Source organism: Dromiciops gliroides, chromosome 3 (genome assembly GCF_019393635.1).
Source record: "Dromiciops gliroides isolate mDroGli1 chromosome 3, mDroGli1.pri, whole genome shotgun sequence".
In the NCBI taxonomy this organism is placed as follows: domain Eukaryota; kingdom Metazoa; phylum Chordata; class Mammalia; order Microbiotheria; family Microbiotheriidae; genus Dromiciops; species Dromiciops gliroides.
This window is the reverse complement of record NC_057863.1, coordinates 609,981,858-610,002,601: the sequence shown is the minus strand read 5'-3', so window position 1 is coordinate 610,002,601 and position 20,744 is coordinate 609,981,858. Positions and strand designations below refer to the sequence as shown.

Below are 20,744 nucleotides of genomic sequence, written 5' to 3'. Positions count from 1 at the left end.
CAATTTACATTTGCATAGCTTGTTTAGAAGTTTCTCTTTCCATAGAATCTAAACCTCATAATTTTTTTTGCGCTGTTCTTTGCTCTAGGGACAAGCAGGACAAGGCTAATTCCTTCCCCCCACCTCCCCACTCCTGTGATGGCCCAGCCCAGACCCCCTTACCATCCATCTTCAGGGCTGCTGACAGCATCTCAACACACTTGTCCCGGACTGAGTCTCCCGTGAGGTAGCAAGGGGCTAACAAGCAGTTCGATGGAGAAAATGTAGGGGAAGAGGGGCTAGTGGGTGTCTTTGGGGTCTCCACTTTCCCTTTGCTGCTGTTAGATCTGAAGATGGAGAACAGGAATGGTCACCTCTGGCTATGTCTCCCCAGAACCACAAATCACTGCTTCCCTCTCTCCCCTTTGGGGCTGCCTCCGTACCAATGGGTAACAGTGCTGGGCCTAGAGTCAGAAAGACCTGCGTTCCAATTCTCAGATACTTACAAGCTGTGTGACCCTGGACAAGTCACTTAACCTCCATCATCCTCATTTTCCTCATCTGTAAAATTGGGATGATAATCACATCTATGTCCCAGGGTTGCCATGAGTATCTGAGGTCAAATTTGAACTCAGGATGACAAGTTTTCCTGACTCCAGGCCCAGGGCTATGGCGCCACCTAGCTGCCCTATGAATCTCAAAGTCCCTGGCCCGACCTAACCAACCCATGACAACTCCAGCTAAGCTGAACCCAAGATTCTTCCCAGTTCCACCTTCTTTGGTTACTAGGATGCAGGCTGCCTGGTTTCTCTTAAGCATCAAAGGAGGGGAGCAAGTATTTCTTTTTTTTTTTTTCATATATGGGACAGATATTTATTTCTTACACACAAATGAAAAGGTAGCACATTCAGTAACGTAATGACTACTCTGGGAACTAGCTTTTCTTAAGCACCTACTATGTGCCATGCACTTGCTAAGTGTTTTACAAATATCATCTCATCTGGTCTTCTCCACAGCCTTGTGAGGTAGGCACTATTTATTATTTTTACAGTTGGGGAAAGTGAAGAAGACAGAGGTTTAGTGATTTCCTCAGGGTCACCTAGCCAGGTGTAATGACTAGAATGATGCCACCTGCTGGAGAGTTACTGTAGGAAAGCTCCGCCAGGAGGAGAAGGCGTCTGAGGGCAAGCCATGCGGCTTTCCCTGGTGTCAGGAATACTGTCAATCAAGGCTACCAGCCAATTAGCTTGGAGATGTGTGTGTGTGCATGTGCATGGGATGTTCCTAGTTTCACAGGAAGCGTGTGGGATGAAGAAGGGGTGGTTCTCTCTCTTTTGCCAGGACTCTTGTGGAGAGTGGAGCCAGAGAATTTTGTCTCCCCAAGATAGATATCTGAATCTAGGCCTCTTTCTCTCTTCACCAAATTCTTATTCTCCTTAATAAATGCTTAAAAGTCTAACTCTTGGGGCAGCTAGGTGGCGCAGTGGATAGAGCACCGGCTCTGGAGTCAGGAGGACCTGAGTTCAAATCTGAACTCAGACACTTAATACTAGCTGTGTGACCCTGGGCAAGTCACTTAACCCCAATTGCCTCACAAAAAACAAAAACAAAAACATTAAAAAAGTCTAACTCTTGCTAAAGTTTATAATTTATTGGCAACCACTCATTAGATATTTTAGACAGACTAGCTAGAATTTTAGCCCCTTACACAGGAAATGTCCGAGGCTGGATTTAAACTTGGGTCTTCCTTACTCCATGTGCAGTAGCTCTATCCACTGAGACACATAGCTGTTTCTTCACCTTCCTCCTTGGGGCCCTGTCAGTTCAGGGTTGAAATGCTGGCTTCCCCCAAAGCAGAGGTCAGAGGAGGGCCGGTTGCAGGAGAGAAGAGTAGAGAGTGAGTGAGGAGAGAAATCTCTTGAGATTCCAATCTCAACTTGGCATTTCCAAGCATCTTCTCCCCTACCAGGGCCTGAGACAATCAGAGGACAAATAAAGACGGGGGCTCACACATCCCTGGAGCTTTGGGGTTTACAAAGACCTTTCCAGACATCTCATGTGATCTTCTGCACAGTCCCTTGAGCGAGATAATGAGGGTATATTATTGTTCACCTCACTTTCTTGATGAGGACACTGTGGGTCAGAGAGGGAAACTGATTTGCCCAATGTCACACAGCACGTATCAGAGTCAGAACTCGAACCCAGGGCTCCTGACGCCAAATGCCACCCATCTCTCTACCAGAGAGCCACAGAACTTCAAAGACTGTCTCACTTTTGCCTTTGTGTCTATAGGGACCAACACCACGTATAGAACACAGTAGGTGCTAAACAAATTCTCAATGCTGGATTGATTTGAAAGTATTCAGAATCATCCAATTATAGGCTTCCAGCAGAGTTGGAGGAGACGTTAGAGGTTAAAAGGAAGGCCCTCTACCACCGCCTTCCCTCTGCTGAGGAGGGGACAGATAAGACACAGAGAAGATCAGGGACTCATCCGAGGTCGAGGAATGTTATTGTTTGGTCATACAGTGACCCCACTTAGAGTTTTCTTGGCAAAGGTACTGGAGCGGTTTGTCATTTTCTTCTCCAGCTCATTTTTACAGATGAGGAAACTGAGGCAAGCAGGGGAAAGTGACTTGCCCAGGGTCACACAGCTAGTAAGTGTCTGAGGTTGCATTTGAACTCAGGTCTTCCTGACTCCAGGCCAGGCACTCTGTCCACTGTGCCACTTAGCAGCCCCTCAAAGAATGAGGGAGTGTCAAATAAGAATAAGAATTCAGGGCTCCTTACATGTCCTCTGATTCCAAATCCAAAGCTCTAACCATTGCCCCACACTACCTCTCTGTCCAGGCTTCTGAGAGATCACTCAACCGTCAGAAATAAAACAAAATAACACCCAGCTGGCTACCAGACTCTCTGGATAGAGTTAGGCCAGCCCGACGACTTCCTTTACCCACACAAGGTGGGGAGGGGGAGGAACAAAGCCAAAATACAAAAGGGAATGAAGAGGTTTAAGCAGCGGCCCCACTCAGGGGAGGTCGCTCAGACTGACGGGATGGCCAAGGTCACTGGCCACCAGCCACACCCAGGGACAAGGAGCACTGACATCTTCGTGAGAACACAATAGGGTTATTTGTCAGGTTCTCTGGTTCTGCTGGACAGTAGCGCCCATCAGATAGTCAGTTAACAAACATTTATTAAGCACCTACTATGTGCCAGGCACCGTGCTAAACACTGAGGATACAAAAAGAGGCAAGAAACAATCCCTGCTCTCAAGGAGCTTACGTCTAATAGGGGAAACACCACACTATAACTGGGTACAAACAAGATCCCTCCATCACAGAAGGGGGATGGAGTAGATGGTCCATCTGAGTTTCCCTCCAGCTCGGAGTCCACAGAGAGGCCTTCATTTCCTCTAGCCGTCCCTCGGCATCACCTCTTCTTGTCCTTCTTGTCCTCTCCTGGACTTGGGTTTTGCCACATTGGAGAGCCAAGTCAGTAGCGGTCAGCGTCCCATCCGTGTTGCTCTGCATCCAGGCGGCCGGCCCTCTCTCGGTATCTCTGAGCGGGATTTCGAGCCCATCGAAGGATGCATGGTTTCTAGTGTCTTTCTTTGCCTTTAGTCTTGCCCCCTTCCAGTCTGTCCTTTACACCAGAGGTGTCAGACTTGGAGAGGAAGCCCTGAATAGCTGGGGGATCTATGAGAGCGGATGGCTAAAGGAAGTCTGGGATTCCAGACATGGAGAAGGAGGGCATGCCAGGCAGCGGGCACAGCTGGTGCAAATGCAGGCAGTGGGGCTGATGGTGTTCCTGGTGGGCCAGGATAGCAATAACAAGATATACTGTGGGGAGAGACTCATAGGAAGCCTGCAAAGGCAGGAAGGGACCAAGTGGTGAAGAACTTTGAATGCCAAAAAAAGGATTTATAGCTAGGCAATAAGGAGCCACTGGAGTCGTTGAGGTGGGGAAGGTGACTTAGACTTTAGGAAAATCATTTTGACATCAGCATAAAGTGGTAGAATCAAACTTTTATATAAACATACTGCCAAATCACATATTGACTTGTTATTCTGTTCGGTCTGACTCTTTGTGACCCCATTGGGGGTTTTCTTGGTAGAGATACTGGAATGATTTGCCATTTCCTTCTCCAGCTCATTTTACAGATGAGTAAACTGAGGAAGACAGGGTTAGGTGACTTTCCCAGAGTCATACAACTAGAAAATATCTGAGGCCAGATTTGAACTCAGGTCTTATTTTTGTGTGTGAGGTAATTGGGGTTAAGTGACTTGCCCAGGGTCACACAGCTAGTAAGTGTTAAGTGTCTGAGGCCGGATTTGAACTCAGGTCTTCCTGAATCCAGGGCCGGTGCTCTATCCACTGCGCCACCTAGCTGCCCCTGAACTCAGGTCTTCTTGACTCCAGGCCTAGTACTCTATCCGCTGTGCCACCTGGCTGCCCATATGTTGACTTAGAAAACCACATATTAACATTATCTATGTATTATAGTATTTTAAATTAATTTTGTTAAATATTTCCTAATTACATTTTAATCTACATTGGGTAGCACTTGAGAGTGTTGTGGGCCAAATGCCGGCAGTAAGCCTGACACTTCCAGCGTAGAGGACAGACTGGAGTGGGGTGAGACTAGAGGCAAAGACCCCAATGAAAGCCCCTGTGCAGAAACCATCCATCCTCTGATGGGCTCGAAACCCCACCCAGAGCTGGACTGGCCACCCGGATACAGAGCACTGCATCCCGACCACTTCTGACTTGGCTTCCCAATGGGGCAAATCCAAGTCCAGGAGAGAAGGATGGGACAGCGAGACAAGAGGAAACGATGCCGAGGGACAACTGGAGGGAATGAAGGCATCTCGGTGAACTTAGAGGCCACAGAGGTCATCCAATCCATCCTCCTTTTACAAAGGAGGAAACAGGCCCAGAGAGCAAAGTGAACTGAAGTCAATTTGTCAGGCACTTATTAAGGGCCAGGTGTTGGGCTACAGGCTGGAAAAGAGAAGGAGGGAGGGAGGGGGGAAGGAAGGGAGGGAGGGAGGGGGGGGAAGGAAGGGAGGGAGGAAGGAAGGAAGGAAGGAAGGAAGGAAGGAAGGAAGGAAGGAAGGAAGGAAGGAAGGAAGGAAGGAAGGAAGGAAGGAAGGAAGGAAGGAAGGAAGGAAGGAAGGAAGGAAGGAAGGAGGAAGGAAGAGAGGGAGGAAGGAAGGAAGGAAGGGAGGAAGGAAGAGAGGGAGGAAGGAAGGAAGGAAGGAAGGAAGGAAGAGAGGGAGAAAGGAAGGAAGGAAGGAAGAGAGGGAGGAAGGAAGGAAGGCAGGCAGGAAGGAAGAGAGGGAGGGAGGGGGGAAGGAAGTGAGGGAGGAAGGCAGGAAGGAGGAAGGAAGGAAGGAAGGAAGAGAGGGAGGGAGGGAGGGGGGGAAGGGAGGAAGGAAGGGAGGGAGGAAGGAAGGAAGGAAGGAAGAGAGGGAGGGAGGGAGGGGGGAAGGAAAGAAGGAAGGAAGGAAGGAAGAGAGGGAGGGAGGGAGGGGGGAAGGAAGGAAGGAAGGAAGAGAGGGAGGGAGGAAGGAAGGAAGGAAGGAAGGAAGGAAGAGAGGGAGGAAGGAAGGCAGGAAGGCAGGAAGGAAGGAAGGAAGGAAGGAAGGAAGGAAGGAAGGAAGGAAGGAAGGAAGGAAGGAAGGAAGGAAGGAAGGAAGGCAGGAAGGGAGGGAGGAAGGAGGAAGGAAGAGAGGGAGGGAGGGAGGGGGGAAGGAAGGAAGGAAGGAAGGAGGAAGGAAGAGAGGGAGGAAGGAAGGAAGGAAGAGAGGGAGGGAGGGGGGGCAGGAAGGGAGGGAGGAAGGCAGGAAGGAGGAAGGAAGGAAGGAAGGAAGGAAGGAAGAGAGGGAGGGAGGGGGGGAAGGGAGGAAGGAAGGAAGGAAGGAAGGAAGAGAGGGAGGGAACAAAGATAAGCTTGTATTTGATCCCAGAAGCCGCAAAGAAGCCCAGAAGCTTCTTGACATGCTACGAAGTGTCTACTATGTGGCAGGCACCATGCTAAGCACTGAGGATACAAAGGAAAGGCAACAAGGGATGCTTGTTCCCCAGAGTATAACAGGTAACATGTCAGTGGGCAGCTAGATGGCTCAGTGCATAGAACACCAGGCCTGGAGTCTGGAAGACCTGAGTTCAAATTCAGCATGAGACATTTACTAACCATGTGACTCTGGGCAAGTCACTTAACCTCTGTTTGCCCTAATCCACTGGAGAAGGAGATGGCAAACCGCTCTGGTGTCTTTGCCAAGAAAACCCAAGATGGGGTCGTGAAGAGACTGAAAAACAACTGAAATACAATAAAATAACAGCTGCCGTTTATCTAACTAGAGCGGGAGGCAGGTCCTGATGGTCCAAGAAGAGAGCAGAGGAGTTCTGGGCACCCCTCTAGCCAGAGATGGGTTCCAGGGCTCAAGATTGTCTGGGTCTGACCCCACCCACCTGTAATGGGGCACATCTGGAGACATTAATTCTCCAATGTGAGACCGGCTCCAGCTCCCTCCATCCCAAATCAAGTAAAGAGAAAAGAGGGGCAGCTAGGTGGCACAGTGGATAGAGCACCGGCCCTGGAGTCAGGAGTACCTGAGTTCAAATCCGGCCTCAGACACTTAACACTTACTAGCTGTGTGACCCTGGGCAAGTCACTTAACCCCAATTGCCTCACTAAAAAAAAAAAGAGAGAGAAAAGGGTGGATGATGAAGTCAGACCCCAGGACCAGGGGGAATGCAGTACCTACCTCTCCACTGGCCTCTTCTGAGGAGATGAAGAGGAGGAAGAGGAGAAAGATGGAGAGGAGACAGTGGAGGAAGATCCGGACTCTGAAGAATCTCTCCTGGAAAATTGAATGATTTGGGGTGAGGATAACACCAGCACCACCAGACACTGTAGGAAGATCACTGGCTTCAGAATAAGAGGACTTGTGTTTGAGTCCTGCCTGGGATGCTTACAACTCACGGGACCCTGGGCAAATTCTCATTTTCCTCATATGTAAATCAGAGGGGTGGGCTGAATTATTTGACCTCCATGGTCCTTTCCATCTCTGAAATCTCCAGGGTCTCTCTTGACAGAACAGAATAGTTTGAGATGATATCAGCACCATGCAGCGGCAAGAGGGGGTCCAAGGACCTGGGTTCAAATACCCCTTTGTCTCTTACTTTTGAGTGAACCTTTCTGGGCCTCAGTTTCCACACGCGTAAAATGGGGGCGTTGGACAAGATAACCTCGGTGGTCTCTTTTGGGAGAAGTCCCCAAAGGAAAGCGCGAGAGACACTCAAAGCTGATAATTATCAGCCATGATGGGTGTAGCCTGTGGCCTAATGAAATGGGACTATCCTAAGGTTGAAGGACCCATGGTAAATGCTTATTGAATGGAATTAATGCTCCGGTGATGGACGAATGAACAAATAGTGGCCTAAGAATGCTGCTCCTGGGGTGGCTAGGTGGTGCAGTGGATAGAGCACCGGCCCTGGAGTCAGGAGTTCCTGAGTTCAAATCTGGCCTCAGACACTTAACACTTACTAGCTGTGTGACCTTGGGCAAGTCACTTAACCCCAATTGCCTCACTTAAAAAAAAAAAAAAGAATGCTGCTCCTACATGAGCTGCTGGGGGCAACATTATGGAGGGAGATCTACCTATACTGCAAAGGGGGAAATCACAGTTGTATAAACTCTGGCCCGTTTTTTGCAGGGCTATGGGGGTTAAGTGACTTGCCCAGGGTCACACAGCTAGTTAGTGTCAAGTGTCTGAGGCTGAATTTGAACTCAGGTACTCCCGAATCCAGGGACGGTGCTTTATCCACTGTGCCACCTAGCTGCCCCCTGGCCTGTTTTTATTAAACAATCAATTCATTATCTTCAGGAACCCCCTAAGAGAGGCAGTATGCATAGGGCATAGAACTATAACTTGGAAGCCAGGAGGACCTGGGTTCAAGTCTTATATCTGGGATATCCTGGCTGTAGGACCCTGGACAAGTCACATATCTTCTTAGCGCTCTAGACAACCACGTAATACTATAGAGAAAGTGCCAGCCTATATTGGCAGGGGACTTCCTCACCTGAGACTTCCCTATATGTCAATGGATCACAGGTCAGTCCCTATCCCTGAGATCCTACCTCCTTAAATGCTAGGAGGGGTGTGGCATGTGCATTTCATGTGTAGGGAGACCCACTCCCTGAAGCTGGGTGCGACCAGGGCAGTATTTGTAGATAAGTTGGTAGGGGGCACTGAGAAATGATAATAGCAAAAACTCATAACAAGTCAATGAATCAGGGGGTGTAGGTGTTATTATCTGACTTTACAAAGAAGGAAACTGAGGCCCAAAGTGTCTTCCTATGGTCTCAAAGGTAGTAAAAGCTAGCAGGTCTCCAAATCCAGGAGGTTTCTCCCTCCACCATACTGGTCCAGCATGGCCAGTGAGGAGACACAAATATGGTCTTGATCCCTATACCAGGGAAAGTCGAAGAGAAAGAAAACTATAGACCAATAGCAAAAGTGATGGGGGTGAGGACCAAAAGGGCGGGTCCCAATCAAATTACTGAGAGATGCAGACAGTGGTCACATTATCCCCATCCTGGCAACATACCTGTCCTTGGGCTCTGCCCTTGGGCTTTTGCTCTGCGGGGAAAAGGCCCCCAGTGGTTTCCAGTCAGAAAGATCAACCCCTTGTTCTTTCTTCTTCTCTTTTTCTCTTTCCATCGATTTCTCCTTTTTGGGGGTCTCAGGGGCATCTGGAAGGAAATAGACTGTGCTGTCACCTAGCTATAACCCCTGGATGTGTCTCAAACAGCCCTCTTCACAGGAGGTACTCTATAACTGTTCATTGAATGAATTCACTGCCTCAGTTTCCACACCTGGGAAATACAAATAGGGATGTAAGACAGGCTGGGGAAATCAGACCTAGCAGCTATGGATGGGACTGCTCAGCAGACAGAAAGCGCCCCCTGGTGGTCACCAAGGCCCCCAAGTTCACCGGGTTGAAGGACCTAAAAACTGGTCTGGGTAGTAGGATGGAGTGGGCAAACAGCCTGACACAAGAACGGTTACCCTGGCTGAAGTCAAGGGCCTAGCAGGGGCTGGAGAGGAGCAGAGATAGTGAGATTCCTGAGGACCAGAGACTTGGAGGGTGAGGAGACAGGGAGGGGGGAATTTCAAGGCCCTATCGGATCAGAAGGGGATAAATAAATTAACACCAATCCTGGCACTTTTCAATAAATTGTCCAGGAGACTATTTGATTTTACAGCATAGAAACACACCTATTCCTTTCCAATGGAGTAGCCCAAGGGCCAAGAGAGTCAGAAAATCTCAGTTGGATTGGCCGTGCCTCAGTCTCCTCGTCTGTAAAACGAAGGGGTTGGACCAGATGGCTGCTGAGGCCCCTTCTGGCTCTAAATCAATAGTCGTGTGATGTCAGAGGTCATCCAGCCTCCATCTGAAGTTCTCTAAGACAAGATGGAGAGCCCAGGGCAAGAGCATAACGGACTACAGGGCAGGTTAGCAATATGGATCCTGGTCTCAGAGAGTAAAAGAGACCTGTTCAGAGGAGATGCCAAATAGGGAAGAAGTTAATTGGCCAGGAGGACAGAGTGCTGGCCTCAAGTCAGGAAGACCCAAGTTCAAATCTAGCCTCAGACACTTATGAGCTGTGTGACCCCAGGGCAAGTCGGCTTCAATATCGGCATCTGTAAACCGGGGATTTGAGCATCTACAGCCCAGGGTTGTCTTGAGGATCAGATGAGATATTTAGAAAGTCCTTTTGCAAATTTTAAAGTACTCTATAAATTCTAGCGATTGTTATCCTATACCAGACAAAGTCAAGCTAGCCCAAGTAAGAACTGTGGACATCAGTCAGGAGAGGAAAAGGACAGAAGTCATCCTGGGGAGGAAATGGATGGGAAAAGTGGTACAGGAAGGAAAGAAAGAAACAAGCATTTATTAAGAACCTACTATGTGCCAGGCACTGTGCTTAGGAAGGAAGGAAACAAGCATTTATTGAGAGCCTACTATGTGCCAAGGCACTGTGCTAAGGAAGGAAGGAAACTAGCATTTATTAAGAGCCTACTATGTGCCAGGCACTGTGCTAGGGAAGGAAACAAGCATTTATTGAGAGCCTACTATGTGCCAGGTACTGTGCTAAGGAAAGAAGGAAGGAAACAAGCATTGATTAAGAGCCTACTATGGCGCAGCTAGGTGGCACAGTGGATAGAGCACGGGCCCTGGATTCAGGAGGACCTGAGTTCAAACCCAGACTCAGACACTTAATACTTACTAGCTGTGTGACCCTGGGCAAGTTACTTAACCCCAACTGCCTCACTTTTAAAAAAGAGCCTACTATGTGCCAGGCACTGTGCTAAGGAAGGAAACAAGCATTTATTAAGAACCTACTATGTGCCAGGCATTGTGCTAACCAATAACAGGTGAAGTTGGAGCAGATCCCCTGTGTTAACAGTGAGCATGGTCAGCAGGTCAGGGGCAAAGCCTTGATCTGCAGAGTACCCTTAGCAGGGCTGGTCAGGCTAAATAGGCAGGGACCATCTAGGCTCCCTAGCTTGATGGGAGGGGTCTGCTAGGTGACCCCTCTCTTCATGCTACAATCATTTCTCAACTGGAGAACACAAAGGAATTTGACTAAACCAAACCTTTATCTCTACCTGTTGAAATCCTTCAAGGCCTATTTCACCTACGATCTCCTCCAGGAAGCTTTCCTTGATTCTAATTCCCTTTGATCTCTCTCTCTCTCTCTCTCTCTCACACACACACACACACACACACACACACACACACACACATACACACCCTCTCAAATTTCCTTAGTTTGTCTGAATTTTTTTCTTTGTTCTATCACACTAGTAAAAATTCTAGCTAGCATTTATATAGCATTGTAAGGTTGGCAAAGGACCTCATATGATTCCATATGGTATATCATTCCCATTTTACAGATAGGAAACTGAGGCGGACTGGCCCAGAGAGTACATACCCCTGAGTGAGAACCGTGAGTTCTCTGCATGCCCCCATATTCCCTCCCACTCTGAGGAGAGGGCCTGTTTTGTCTTCCTCTCTGTGGCCTTGAACCCTCGGCACTGGGCCTGGCAAACACTTGATATTCCTTAGTGGTCAGCCCTTTGTAGGGACCTCCGTCCTCACCTGACCAGTTACCAGAGCTGTTTCAAAGCAGTCCCACTGACATATGGGGATTTTCTCTCTGTCCCAATCCCCTAACCTCTCTTGTACTAATGAACAAAGAAATAATTCAGAGAAGGATTACTGGAAGGAGAAAAGCCAGAGGGAGCAGAGAGAGCCAGGAGCAGATTACGCTAAGAGCAGGAAGAGCCGCCCCCTCCCGCCCAGGGCCTGTGAGCTGGAGGGACCCCTAAAGCTCCATCTAGCATCACAGGCTGCCCTGGAATTTATGACTCAGGGAGAGGCAGGGAAGGTCACTTAAGGGTGTGTTGCCACAGGGCCCCATCTGCTCTTAATCTTCTCCATCAGAGGACAATAAAAAGCCTGGACCTAAGAGGCAGGAAGCTCTGATGACCTTTGGCAGATCATTTCATCTTAGTGAGATGCAAAGTTTCTGGGAGCCTCAGTTTTCTCCCTTTGCTAATTATGGCTCTGGTACCTAGGGGCCTGCAGTGGATAGAGCCAGGCCTGGAGTCAGGAAGACTCATCTGTAAGTATCCTCAGTCACTTCCTAGCTGTGTGTCCCTGGGCAAGTCACTTAACTGTTTGCCTCAGTTTCCTCATCTGTAAAATGAGCAGGAGAAGGAAATGACAAACTACTCCAGTATGTTTGCCAAGAAAACCCCAAATGGGGTCACCAAGAGTAAGACATGACTGAAAATGACTGAACATCAACAAATGATGGTTCTTGGTGTGTCATATGTGTATAATATATTGTACAAGGCGTGAACGGATTTGTGTCCATGTAAAAGCATACAGCCAAGCCAACCTCAATGTGTCTGACTGGTTAGTATTTGGATGGGAAACCACCATGGAATACGGGGTGCTGTAGGTGAGGTTCTTGTTGTTTTCTGAGAGGCACCATAGCATGATGGATAAAGCAATATTAACAGCTAGCATGTATATAGTGCTTTACAAATATTATCTCATTGAATCCTCACAACAACCCACTAAGGTATATTATCCCCATTTCACAGATGGGGCAACTGAGGAAAGTAAAGGTTAAGTGACTTGCCCAGGGTCACACAGCAAGTAAGTGTCTGAGGCCAGATTTGAACTCATGAAGATGATTCTTACTAACTCCAGGCTTGGTATTTTATCCCCTGTGCCACCTAACCACCCATGTGTGTATGTATGCATGTGGTTAAAACAGGGAACTAATACCAACTTTTGGCCCAATAAAATAAATAAATAAAAGTGATTCCCCTGCTCCCAAGTCTCAGTGGACTCTCTTAGGAACCTTTTAAAAGAGCCTGAGGCACAAGGCCCTAGGCCTGCCAGGGACTTGGGGGCTCTGACCCCAGGAGATGTTGGTGCTTGAGATGGTGGGTGCACCAAGGGTTTCCCTCACCCAGGAGCCGTTTCCAGTTCTTGATGAGAATTTTGGCCAACGCCACCACCTCCTTATCCAGGCAGTGCTTACGGACCCCATTGACGGCAATCCCAATCTTGGTGGTCTGGAAGAACAAAGAGATTCAGGAATCGACTCCAGCCTCCATACCTGGCCCTACGTGCGGGGAGGCTAGAGCAGGTACCTGACAAAGGATGCTCATCAAGGTTGGAGAAGATACCTTCATAACAAGAGTTGCTGTACTGGCTCAACACCCATCTCTGGGGCGATAACACTGACTAAAGCTCTGGCCCCCAACACTAACCAATAACTGAGATTCTGGACCTTAATATCCCATCTCCAAGCCTTTGCACAGGCTGTTCCCACTGGGCCTGGAATGCTTATTGATGCTTATTAGAATCCTAATTGTCTTCCAGCCTGATAGGAGGCGCTACTTCCTGAATTAACCTTTCCAGATCTCCCCAACAGCTAGGGCTCCCATCTCCCTAAATTGACCTTATATCTACTTATATGTGCACATGTTCTCTATCAGAGGAATGTAAGCTCCTTGAAGTCAAGGGCCTACATTTCTCTGGAGGAAACAACGGGATTTTTTTTTCTTTGTATCCCTCATACCCAGCACATATTAAGTGATCAATAATCTTTTCCTAATTGATGAGCACTGATTGAAGGCCTGACACTCTCCCCCTTTCCCCCAACAATGGCCAAAAACGAAATGCCTGAGTCCAGCATGAAGGAAGGCTTGAGGCTCTACTGTCACCCACAGGACAGAGCGGAGAGCAAGAACAATATCCCTTTAGAAATACTGTCCCCGGGGCCAAAGAACTGGCCCGGGAAGGAGGGCTCTGAGAACAATGGGGCTTCCCTGGCAGAGTCAGGCCCCACATTCTGTGGGGCCAGACTGGGAAAGGACAGGGTACATTGGGAAAAAAAATGCTGCCTCCAACCTCCCCTGGAAGTGAGCCTGACCTCGGAGTGCCTGGTTCTGATGCTAATTGATTTCCCTAGGGGCTAGGTTCCCAGAATGCCACCCACAGAGTTTCTCAAAATAGAGAGGGGTGTTCAGGACCCTCCGTCCAAAAGGGCTCTCTATACCCAGAATCCCTCCTTTAGGGCCTCCCCACCCAGGCTTCCCCTTATGAGGTACCCTCCCTAGGGCTCTCCAAAGAGAATATAGCATGGAGATCCCCGCCCCATTCTCTCCCATAAGGCCCTTTCCACCCAGACTCTCTCTTCTAAGAGATATTTTGCAGGGCCCCTCACTCAGGACCTTTTTCCTACCCAGAGCCTCTTCTGAAGGGTCTTTCTACCAAGGATTTCCTGCTGCCCACCCCCACCTGGCTCTGTCCCACAAGGCCCCTCTAACAGGGTTTCTCCTTCCCCCTCCCCACTCATTTTCTCTTGAAAGGTCCCACCCTTTCCCAGGCTCTCTCCTGCATAGCCTCCCAAACCAGGTTCTAGCCCTGTCAAAAGCTGCCCACCTGCAGTAACTGGATTGACATCTTGTAGCCATTCAACTTCTTCAAGAGATCCAGGGCTCCTTCCTGAAGGAGAGCACTGAGTCAGTATCATGTACCCTGACCCCCGGTGAATTTCAAATGACCCCTGATACAGACAAGTAAGGGAAATGAGGAAAGGTGGGGTAAGTGGGGAGGTGCCTCAGTTTCTCCATCCATAATAACAAGCCCCATTTCAGTAACTTTTCCTCACAGCCACCTCGTGAAGTGGTTAAGGTAAATGTAACACCCCTTTTACGGGTGAGAAAGCTGAGGCTTAAAGCTGTGGAACATCCCATGGATTAACCAAGTTAGTGACTTGGCAAGGGTCAGAACCCCCACTGTGGTCTCCCGTCCCAAATCCAGTACTCTCCCATCTAACGTCATTGCTCCTCTCAACTGAAGGGTGGGATCAGACACTCTCTGAAGCGAAGGGGTGACATGATAGCGCCTTCAAGCATCTGAAAGGCTATCAAATGCCTCGGTGTGAATCCTGCTTCTAATTCTGGATTGGACCTGTGTGACCTTGGGCAAGCCTTCCCTGGGCCTGGCTCCTCACGTAGACAAGAGGAGGCTTGGGCTAGATGGTCCCTGGGGTCTCCTTTCCAGCTTTAGATCCATGGTGTTGGGCAGAAGTGGGATCAGATGTGCTCCTCCCCCCAGCCCCCCAAGGACAGACCCAGCAAGAATCCCCGGGAATGGCCAAGGGGCAGATGGAGGTCTGAAGGTAGAGAAAGCTTCCTAACACTCGGAGCTGTCTCTCCCTCACCCAAGGGCCTCAAACAGAAACAAATGAAGATTTTGTGCAGTGGGGATCCCTTTTCAGGTATAAGTTGAATTGGATGGATTCCATCTCTTAGCAGAGCCACAACAGGCCCACCTCTGGACTCCATGGGTCCACGAATCACAAGAAGCAAAGTCACCTAGAGCCTCGGCTAACCTTGAACTCCAGATTCCAGCCCCTAATACAGCTCCTTCTCACTCTCCTTTTAAAGGAAAAAACAGGTCTGCCAACCAAGATACCCTTGCTGGGCCACTTGGAACTTACTCTAAGGAGTCTCTCATAGAGCTTCTATCCATTTTCAGAGTAACTATCATCACATACAGGGGCTTAAAGGGAACTTAGGACAGAGCAGAAAAGAACCTTGGACCATAGAATGTGAGAGCTGGGGAAGGCCCTTACAACCCAGAATGTGAGAGCTGAGAGGGCCCTTAGAACCCAGAATGTCAAAGTTGACCTGGGGACACAGAGAGTGATTTTAGGACTTAACATGTCCTAGACCGGAGGAACTTCAATTTCATGTGTAAAATGAAAAATTTGGGGGTAGTTAGGTGGCACAGTGGATAAAGCACTGGTCCTGGATTCAGAAGAACCTGAGTTCAAATCCGGCCTCAGACACTTGACACTTACTAGCTGTGTGACTCTGGACAAGTCACTTAACCCCAATAGCCTCACCAAAAAAAAAAAAAAGTTTGGGCTAAAATGATTTCCAAAGTCTTTCCCAATTCTAAATCTGATAATCCCAGGCCCTTAGAGATCATCTGGTCCAGCCCCCTCATTTTGCAGAGGAGGAATCTGAGGCTGAGAGAAGCCACTTGTTCAATGTCACTCAACTTAACTCACAGAAGTAATGACCAAATTCTTTTCGAAGTGTGTATCTGTCCCATGTGATTTATGGACATGCATGTGCATTACCCGCTTCAGTTCATATATGTGTGTGTAGGTGACCAGGTAAATTAACAAGTTTATTAGACAACCATACTATGTTCAGATCCCTTAGTTATTGAGAGAGATAAAGTTTAGATGAGACAATCCATGCAGAGATAGATTAAATCTGTGTTACTACTGGTAGAGAGCACTCCCCCCAACAATACAGCCTAACGCTATCTCTGCAACTCAGTTAAGGAAGTAAACTGACTTGTTCAGGGTCACTTAGCTAGAAGACTCAAACCCAGGTCTTCCTAGCTCCAAAGCTATCTGCTTCCCATGCTAGAAAACGATACGTGATGAATACAACTGGGGGTGTTTTTGAAAGTGTGATATCAAATCTACTGGGAAAAGGTAATTAAAGAGGGGAACAAGGTGGACTTCTGAAGGAAGTAGCATGAGTTAGGTTATTTCAATAGGGAGCCTACAGGAAGTAGGCTCATCATGGGTAAAGGTATGGAGAGAGAAACAGAGAGAATGAGAGGTGGAAAGGCCTTGGAGCCATCTACATGAGTTTTGGCTTAGGGTAAGCTGAGGCAGTGATATACCCAGCAGCAATGTCTGCATTTTGCTATGGAGCAGTATTTAGCCGGTAAAGATTTTAGACTACAAAAATGCCACAGCCAGATCTGTGAATAAGGAGCCACTGGTATAAGGGATGTCCAAAGGAGGGAAGGAAGGGCTGGCTTCAGGTCAAACGGATGTCTCAAGGAACTTTTTATTCTCTTAACGTCAGCCCAATGGTAAAAAGACCACAAGCCAGACGTGGGCTGACGGGTGGAAAAGTAAAGTCTGGGTAAATTTCGTGACTGCTGAATTGGCCAGCCTTTCGGAGGGCCCAGACCCAGAAGCGACAGCCAAGGTAAATGTAGCAGCTTATAATGAGTCTGATTGAGTCCTGCACACTGGATAATGCCGGCATTGTACACAGAACACCAATTAGGATTTTCCTAGCACCTCGCCCTCTTCCGTGGACTGAGATGTTTTCATACTAAAATACCTCCTCAGGGACCAAATGCTTGACCACAGTTATTTCTCACTGTGACTGTAGGGCATAACAGAAACTCCAGGCCTCCTCAATTAAAAGCTGGGGAACAACCAGAGGTTTTCAATCATACCTCTTAGCTGGCCACGTTGTAAGGATCACATTCAAATAGTCACCTCTGAGCCTCAGCTTCCTCACCTGTGAAATAAGAACTGTCTACCCTCACTGGGTTACTGCGACTCTTCAGACCGAGCTCAGCTATGTGCTAGATCAATGTCACTTAATTATGATTCCATCCCACTGACCTGCATCATGTGGCACTGGGAGACAGTTGGACTTTGCCTCATTCCCACCCCCCACCCCCATTCAATTTCATGTTTTATTCCATCCAATTCAGCACCTACTGTGTGTCTAAGGTAAACAACAGAGAGGGGATCCTCATGGAGTCAGAGAGACCTAAGTTCAAGCCCAACTCTGACACATGCTGGGCTGTGTGATTACAAAGAAAGCCTTTAAACTCAGATTTTAAATTACAAAGGAACTGTGCCATCCGAGTTGGTGGATGGGGTTTCCGCGTTGGGATTTCTCCAAACAGATGAAACCACTGGCATCAACAGCACGAACACTCACCCCACCATCTCTATGTGTACATGGGTCTATATGTCTGTGTTTACATATGAATAAGGCACTATTAGATTCTAGGAGCACAGAAAGTCTCTATTCTCAAGGTATTTACAATTCTAGTGGGAAATATGACCTACAGGAAAGTCAATACAAGGAAGGGCTGAGCACTCACACCTAAGGATATCTGGAAAAACTTTGTATTAGACTGGGTCTTGAGAAGCAGGTCCCAAGGAGTGCATCCTAGGCCTGGGGAACAGCCTTGTGCCGGTGAAGGAGCAAGAAGACAGTACATTTTTTGGCTAGCAGAGGGTGAAATTAAGATGGAGAGGTCCTTACAGAACATCTAGTTCGGCACACCTCACCCCATTTTATAGAGGAAGAAACTGACCTGCAATAAATCGCACCACTCTAAATCCAAGTCTTTCCAGGGCATTGAGATACGTAGAGCCACCTCTATGGAGGGCCTTTAAATGCCAGGATAGGGAATCTGTATTTTATCTTAGAAGTAGTATAGAGAGCCACCCGAAATCTTGGGGAGGGGGGCAGTAAAGTGACCTGGTTAAACCCGCGCCTTAGATTAGCGGTGAGGAGATCCCGGGCATCCACTGAGAGAGGGCAGTTTCAGTAGGATGATGGGTGCAAACCGAAAAGCCCAGGCTGCTGAGAAGGCAGAAGCAGCCAGGGTAGACACAGTTTTCTAGGAGTCTGGCGGCATTAGGGAAGATAGAAGAAAAGAATCTGGCAATCAGAACTGCCCTAAAGGTAGACAGGCAACCCTCCAGCTCCGATGATTTCCTTCCTTTGAGAAAAGCCTGCAGTGGATTGGGTGGGTGAAAACGCGGGCTTGTGTTAGGATGTGATGGATGGATGGGGGACGGGGGAGGTGTGTACGTGTGTGAGTATCTTCGTACGCATGTTCCAGGCTGAGATGCAACGTGGTAGAATTTGGTCTTATTGCTTTACCCCTCCTTCCTCTTTGCAGCCACTAGAGCAGACCCCACCCTCTGTGCTGGAAGCCTGAGTGGGTGCATACACGGAGGGGGACGGAGGCGGACGGAGGCAAGGCTCCTCCGGGCCTCCCTCACTCCCCAGCTCCTCCTAGGGACCCCGAGGAAATTGACAAAGAGGGAGTTTCCCGCCTTGGCCGAGCTACGGAGAGCCTGCTGCCCGTTGCCAAGGGAGAGTCCAACCCATTCCCCAAAACAGGGTGGGACGCAAGGGCCCCTGACCAAGGGACCTCTCTAACTCAGTTCCACCCCGCCCCTGGCTGGGGCCCCATGGAGCCCCCAGCTCGGCCCCCGGCCCGCTCCGGCCCCGGCCAAGTTTATTTTGGCCGTCTGAGCCGAGGCAAAGAGCAGATGGAAAGTCAAACATTAACTCCCAGCTGGGCCTTAGCTCAGCTCCCGCTCTGTCTGGCTCCAAATTTGGGAGGGGAGAGAGGGAAAGAAAGGGAGAGTGTGTGTGTGTGTGTGAGTGCGTGTACGCGCGGGTTGGAGGTGGGGGAAGGGCCGGGCTCACTTCCCCCAAAGGAATCTCAGTCTCCCCTTTCCCTCCGCAGCCCCCTCCCCCCCCCCAGCTCGGCCCCAGCCCCTCCCCCAGGCCGGCTCTCTCCACACCCCTCCCCCCAGGGATAGAAACTTTCTTCCTGCTTCCCCGCGCCTGCTCCAGCCACTCTGGCGGGCGGGTTGGAGCCGCTTGGCCCTGCGCCCAGCCCAGCCCGGCCTCCCCTTCTCCCCTCCCCACCATCTCCAGCTAGGACGGGGGCTGGGGCCCCGACCCAGCGAGCTATATCTGCCCAGCACCTGTTCTGCCCTCCCCCACCCCCCTCCCAGCTCGGCCCATGGCCCCCGGCCCAGGGCCCCACCCGGGGACCGCGCCAAGGGCTAGTTTCGGAGAGGAGCCCTCGGGCCCCCTCCTCCACTCCCCTCATCCCTTCCCGCCGCACCTCCCCTTCTCCTTCTCCCTCCCCATCCCGAGCCGATCCAAACCAACAAATATTTATTAAGCGCCTACTACATATGCCAGGCTCTGAGCTACGGACAGGGGAGTGGGTAACAAAAGCGAAACAAAGTCCTTGCCCTCCGGGGGCTTCCATTCTAGCCCGCGCGCGCCCTTTCTCCCGACCAAGTCTCCCCCCCCCCCCCCCCCGCAGCCCCTTCTTCGGTCTTGGCGCTCCTCCATTCCCGGGGCCGCCCCCCCCCCGCCCATCCCGCCACGAGGGCAGGGAAAGTTTCCGAAGGGAGCCCGCGGCCCCCTCCCCAGCGCCCGGGGAGGCGCGGGGGCGCCCGGGGCTGGGGTAGTTCCGAGCGCGCGGCTGCGGGGCTGCGGGGGGCGCGGGGCGGGCCGGGGGTCCCCGGCGGCGGCGGCGTGGCGGGCCGGGGGCTGCGTGCAGCGCGGCGCAGGGCATGGCAGGGCAGGGCAGGGCAGAGGAAAGAGGCTCTCTGCGCTGCTCCGCTCTGCTCTGCTCGGCGCCGCTCTCGTCCGTGCTCCGGCTCCCGCCGCTGCTCCTCGTCCTCGGCGGCTCTGGCTGCCGGCGGCCTCCCGTCGGGGCGGCCCCCCGTCGGGGCGCCTCCGCGCTCGGAGCCGGGGCCCCGGGGGCGGGCGGGGGTGGGGGCCGCCTAACCCAGCCAGAGCTCACCGTGTGCTTTCTGGACACCATTTTATCCAGTTTCTTGGCGATTCGCAGCAGCTCCTCTTCCTGCCCCATGCCGGCGGCCTCTGCCCGGGCTCACGGGGGCCGGGGGGAGCGGGCGATGCGGCCCAGGCCCGGCCAGGGGGTCCTCTGCCTCCGTCGGGCTCCCGGGTCGGTGGCCAAGGCTGACAGCTCAGCACCGACACCCAGCGAGGGGGGCGGGGCCGGGGCGGGGCCGGGGCGGAGGCGGGGGAGGGGAGGCGGGGCTCCCGGGCCCATTGGGCGGCCCCGGCCCGCCTCCCCGGCCTGCGCGAGGGGAGGCTAATTATAGGCTTCAAGGACTAAGGAGGGCAAAGATTGCAGCCTGCCCCGCTGGCCGCGGGGGGAGGGGATGGCGGGGGGGGGGGGCGGGGAGGAGGAGGGGGGCGCCGAGAGCCGACCTTGCCCCGCTCCACGCCGCCTCCCCTCCGCTCCCCCTCTAGGAAGGTGGGGATTTCAGGGCGGAGGCCCGGGGCTGGGGCTGGGGGGAGGCGGCGGCAGGGAGGATCCCAGGATCATAGGTTTGGGGCTGAAAGAAGCCCGGGAGAGCCGGTGTGCCAAGGTCCGTGGACAGATTTCAGGACTGTGCACTTGGGGAGGGAAAACATTCCATCTTCATTTTCCTGCAATTGATTTCCTTTGTCAGCCTATGGAGTTAGTTTATGCATCTGAAATTTTTCTGAGCAGAGGTCCAGAGACTGCACCAGACTGCCTGA

General features: G+C 50.8%; 1 protein-coding gene across 2 annotated transcripts in view; it reads right to left on the bottom strand.

The window, feature by feature from the left end:
- TCEA3 (transcription elongation factor A3) overlaps window positions 1-20,180 on the bottom strand; it is a 29,649-nt gene extending 9,469 nt beyond the window's left edge. The window contains exons 1-6 of one of the 2 annotated variants that reach the window (XM_043992217.1): window positions 19,996-20,180; window positions 14,026-14,088; window positions 12,545-12,650; window positions 8,599-8,743; window positions 6,753-6,848; window positions 163-326 (exon numbers count right to left, since the gene is read on the bottom strand). In XM_043992217.1, coding sequence (XP_043848152.1) covers window positions 163-326; window positions 6,753-6,848; window positions 8,599-8,743; window positions 12,545-12,650; window positions 14,026-14,088; window positions 19,996-20,064 — 643 coding nt within the window. In that variant the 5' untranslated portion in view covers window positions 20,065-20,180. The remainder of the gene's footprint in view (window positions 1-162; window positions 327-6,752; window positions 6,849-8,598; window positions 8,744-12,544; window positions 12,651-14,025; window positions 14,089-19,995) is intronic. The other variant, XM_043992218.1, reaches the window with a different exon arrangement.
- Window positions 20,181-20,744: the final 564 nt, after the last annotated feature.